This window comes from Nansenia antarctica, assembly GCF_963989245.1.
Source record: "Nansenia antarctica genome assembly, chromosome: 5".
NCBI classification, from domain to species: domain Eukaryota; kingdom Metazoa; phylum Chordata; class Actinopteri; order Argentiniformes; family Microstomatidae; genus Nansenia; species Nansenia antarctica.
In genome coordinates this window covers 53577486-53582979 of record NC_137690.1, presented here as the reverse complement: position 1 = coordinate 53582979, position 5494 = coordinate 53577486, and the positions used below count along the sequence as shown (strand labels likewise).

General features: G+C 43.1%; 1 protein-coding gene across 1 annotated transcript; it reads left to right on the top strand.

The window, feature by feature from the left end:
* Positions 1 to 714: 714 nt before the first annotated feature.
* On the top strand, positions 715 to 5290 carry LOC308158575 (uncharacterized protein). Its single transcript, XM_080532219.1, has 6 exons — positions 715 to 719; positions 1426 to 1599; positions 1961 to 2076; positions 2293 to 2436; positions 3212 to 3334; positions 4108 to 5290. Exons 2-6 carry the CDS (start codon positions 1470 to 1472, stop codon positions 4717 to 4719), a joined length of 1125 nt encoding a protein of 374 aa, XP_080388345.1. The 5' UTR covers positions 715 to 719; positions 1426 to 1469; the 3' UTR covers positions 4720 to 5290.
* Positions 5291 to 5494: the final 204 nt, after the last annotated feature.

Here is a 5494-nt window from a genome sequence, read left to right as displayed (position 1 = left end):
GTTCTACAGTCGGCTATGTCGCCTACCTTTCCACGTATCTCTCGCATCCTCTGAGGTTTTAATTACCATGGAGACTGAGTGTCAATGGGGAATAATAACTGTTGATGTCCGGCTGAGTATGGTTTTGAAAAATATATATTTCTTTTGAAAGCACTTGTGTGGTACAGAGTTATCAGACAATTAATTGTGAAAGTGTTTAACTTTGCCTAAGTGTTTAAGTATGCCTATGATTTATGAATGGGTGACTCCTCGCCACACTTCAAACCAATGAAATACCTGGCGGGAAGAAAAAAAAACATACTTCAGTTTTTCTGAGTTTTCCAAGTTTTCTTCCACATAATAGCAAGCAACCATTCTATGGGCATGTGGGGGAGGGTTCTAGGAATGTAACATCCAATGAAATTGAGAGCGCTTTCTCCCATCGCTCGGTCCAGTTTTATACAAACCAGATCGGCTAACGTAAAATGCTCCATACCTCCAAAGGCGGCGTGAGAACGTAACTTGGGGCTATAACCACCTACAAACGTGTGATGGGGGTGGAAGTGAAACCCTAACATTAACCGTCTTTTAACCAATGCGGAAATTCAAAACGGTTTGCTGGTCAGACCACAACCGCTAGGAGGCGATAAAGGACTATGGAATTACCACGGATACGGTCAGCGTCACGTGACAAGGGTCTAGCGTTCACAACTACTTCAATTCGTCGGACGCTTTCAAAGGTAACGGCTACATCAGGAATTTGTTTACATATCTTTACATTGCATGGCGTTCCGTTTTCATTCATACTATCACCAAATTAGTCCAACAATCCTTACGTAGACACCAAATACAACAGCGATTAGAGGTTGTTTTTTTTAGATCCCTGATGCAGAAAATTCCTCTGCTCCACATTTCAGACTCCATCATCATGGCATGCCCCCTCCTCTTTGTCAACCTTGTTTTGTCTGCATTAGCTGAATAAAGTTGATATCTATTGAATATAGCTAGCTAGCCATGTAATGTTTGCGTTTTATTCTGAGTTGTTTTCAATGTATTTCTGTACGGATTAGTTCGTCGAAACGTTAAATCATGTTTGCTAACTAGCTTAGCTGTCCAGTCAAGGTTCCGCGATAGCAAAGCCCGCGCCACAGCAGCTGGGCATCAGTCATGTCGTTTACTTCACTTGCAAAATAACTAATCAGCCGCGTTTTTCCTCTGCTTTACAAATACCCAAAGGTTTGAATTGCCTTCTCAGACAGGCAGATCAATCTTAGTTGGTAACTAGACTCAATGTTACGGCATTTTACATAAATGATCACGGTGGAAATGTTTTATGTTTGCAACGATGTAGACTCGCTAGGCCTTTTTGTTTTGGCCATTCCGTTTGTTCAAAATGCATTGTATGTACAGTAATTACATCAGATGCCTATATTTTTGGTTTTACAGCCCGGTCGGTGTGTTTGTATCGCTGGAAGGATTCACGTGTCAACATGGAACTGGGACTGTTGAACATAGAGCAGGTTGTCGTTGGGGAAGAAATGATGACCAGCGCCATAGAGACCATCAAACCAGAGCCACCGGAGCCTGTGATGACTGCCCCCCTGCCTCTGCAACAACCCTGTAAACATACATTTTATCTTGTACATTTCACACATCTCACTGTGGTTAATGATATGAGCGATATTTCATGTTGGTATTGTATTTTTACTTACACAAGTGATTAACTTCAAATTCACTCCCTGTTATAGTTATAGTACACACACACACACACACACACACACACACACACACACACACACACACACACACACACACACACACACACACACACACACACACACACACACACACACACACACACACACTCAGTGCTACAGAACACACACACTTACTTACTTTCTGTGAACCCAATCAGCTGTCGTAGTATTTATGTCCAAACGTAATATTGTTGACCTTTGACCCTCCTCTCCTCTCCCTGTAGATCAGCATGACAGCCTGCAGTGTTTCCAGTGCTTCATCACGTTCTGTAACTCCAAGGCCAAGGAGAGGCACATGAGGAAGAGCCACCGTGAGGAGTACAAGCAGCAGCTCCAGCAGGTATGAAACAGCAAAGAAAAAGTACTATTGCAAGAACATGTTTCTGTGTGTAGACTGCATTTGAGTCAATAAAGTGACACACTTATGCGTTGCATTTGAGTCAGTGAAGTGACACTGTTATGCAGGGCGACTTAGAACACGTGCTGCATTAGGGCCATGAGCTATAACTATGAATGTCCACAACCAACCAACCTCACACACTTTGTTCATTTGCAGACTGACACGTTGTTCACCTGTTATGTGTGTGACCGGGATTTCGCATCCTCTGATGAGCTGACGAGGCACCAGGCCATACATAGCCAGGAGGACAAGCCCTTCCGCTGCCCCTACTGCCAAGGAAGCTTCCGGACCTTCTCTGAGGTGAGATTAGATTCAACTTTTTTTTGTCATTGTACAGAGTGCAAGTACTGAGACAACGAAATGTAGTACAAGTATTAAGACAACTAAATATAGCACTATCTAACTAGATAAGTGCAAAAGGCATGGGAATGTAGACAGTACATGGTATTACAGCATAGGGTATTACAGCATAGGGTATTACAGCATAAGGGTATTACAGCATAGGGTATTACAGTATAGGGTATTACAGAGAGTATAAATAAATGAATATAAAGTGAATATACATGTATGAAATGAATCAATATGATGTGTATAGTTATGAAATGATATGTACAGTATGAAAGGAGGTTAATGCAGGTGTTCTGTAGTGTATCTCTTATGAAACTAGATCACTATCATAACGATGTACGCAAGCAGGATGTTTGAAACCGTCAATCTTACACACGTGCACATCATCTGCTGTATGTTTCTATAGATACTTAGCCTAGTAGTCTGGCCTCTGTCATACCTTAGTTATTAACAGGGCCCCGGTTTGCTTTAGCAAATAGTGGTGAACTGAGCTAAGAAATAACCAACAACTCAGAATACTCTACAGCATGATTTTGAATCAATGTTTTTTGTACATCATCCAAACACTAGTTGGCCTATTCAAAACCCCCCATTTGCTCACTTCTTTTGCACTTTTTTCGTGCTAATCAGAGCCTGCACAATATTGTTTTACTAATTTGTGGTCGGGGACTTTAGATTTTAGATTTGTATTAATTTAACTGTCTGTTTGTTGTTTATCTATTATCAGCTGACAGTCCACCGGCGCCAGCTGTGCACGGAGCGCTCCAGCGTCTGTAAGGAGTGCGGCATGGTTTTCCGGGGCCCCGCCCAACTACGCACCCATCGTCTCACCCGACACCCCCAGCCAGAGGTGTGTAGGCACAAAGTACATTTGTAGTTTGTTGAGGGATTTTTACTTTAAAGTTTCTGTGGGCTATACTTTTACTTATACTTGAGTACATTTTGAATAGAGCTTACACAGTACCCTACACATATACATGATGCCTTGCTCAAGAGCATGTCAGGCATTGGGTGGCAACTTGAGTAGTAAAGCCAGCAACCCTCCAATCGTGGGCTTACATCCGGCCTATCTCATTTACCAAGCATTGGGCATCAAACCAGTTTACTTGCCCACGTCTAACCGAGTGGGTACCTGCCAGAACATACATACCTTTTACTACTTCTCGGCTACATTTTCTCCTCTGTGGGCATTGTATGGTGGTTAAGCTTAAATGATATGCACAGGGTGTGGACATTGTAGTCTTTATAGTCCAACATCGCTTAATGGCTATTTGTTTGAAATGCAAGGTGATTTGTAGATCAGGAATTCTGTCCAGTGACTGGCTCAGGGCCACCCTCCTGAATGCCCCTCGCAAAAACTACGCGGTCTGGCCAGCTGCATAGATATTAATCTCCCCCTCCTGTTGGCATTGCACATCGCAGGGGTTAACCAGGCCCAGTTTACAACAAACTAAATGGAATAATCCGTTCTCCCAAAGTCAGTCAGACCATTTAATTATATTGATAAACAGACACAGTAATGACTCAACCTTTTCATCTAATGTCATTAGACTACTGCAGCACGGCATAGTAATGACTCAAGATCGCTGTTTTCTCTGTGACTCTCCCATCCTCTGCCTACAGACCCTGGAGGAATCTGCCGACGATGATACACACACCCACCGATGCGCCAAGTGCGCCCGTCGGTTCAAGACTGAGCAGGAGCTTGTGCAGCACCAGGAGAAATTTGCAGGCGACCAGCATTGCGATGTAAAACCCCTGCCCAAACGGCGTGGCCGCCCACCCAAGAATCCGGTTGATACTGTCTTAACGCATTGTGACGAAGAGCCAGAAAATGGAGAGAAGACAACCACAGAGGAGGTGGGAGAGGAGGAATCGGAGGCAAAAGCAGGGAAACGGAGGGGGCGGCCGCCTAAATCGCAGGAGGAGACTCTCAAGATTCCATGTCCCGAATCTGATTGTGACCTCATATTCCCCTCTCTTGCCCTTCTTCGCACTCACAAGAAGGAGAAGCATGGCCGGGCTCCACCCCCTCGTAAGGCTAACCAGTGCACGGAGTGCGAGGAGAGCTACGCCCGGCCGGAGCAGCTCAAAGCCCACATGACCAGGGCTCACGGCTCCGGCCGATACACCTGCCCCACTTGCGGCAAGAGCTTTGGTCGCGAGAGCAACCTGAAGGCGCACGAGAAGACCCACACTGAGGGAGAAGAGCCAACAGAGAAGGGAAAGAGATAATATGGGGAAAGGGAGTGATGTCATCATGGACAGTTTATGTACTGTAATTTAAAGAATTATGTTATAAACTGAGATTTCTGGTCTGGGGAGAAAGTGTTGTGGTTGTGGACAGAATTATGTCCATGTTCAAGTTAAGGGGTTTGGAGTTACCATTAAAATATGGGAAATACCATTATGCAAGGCACTCTGTTGGATGATTGGCGTGTTCCAGGTTGGTTATTTTTAAGTGCTTTTAGAGAAACAACAAACTATTGACTGTAAATTAACTCCTCTATACTGATGTTCTTCATCAGGAATGGCAATTTCTCCTCAGCAACGTTTTAAAAAACATTTTTTATATTCATCTTTGGAATGTAGAGATAGTTTGCCATTTTGCCTCATACATGTATGTAGGAAAATATGTTTAACTTATGATCATATTTAGTTTTTTCCATGTGAAATCAATGGGTTTTATGATTTATCGTTTCACTTATAATCTAGGCTTGAGGTTTTTTCATCATATAAAGTTTAACAATAATGTGATTGGTCCTGAGCATCCTGTTATCTGCTATTTGTGTTATACTGTTATTGTGCTTCCATAATAATTAAATAAAAATGACATAAAACTAAGATGTCATGTAACGGACACAGTGTGTAATTGATGTTATTCCGACCCTGTGTGCTTTCAAGGTTATTTTTATTTTTTTAACATGTTTTCTGCTTTAATGGGATGGAGTAGAGACAGTAGAGATTGACAGGAAGGATGGGTGAGGGAGATGAGGGATGACATGCAGGA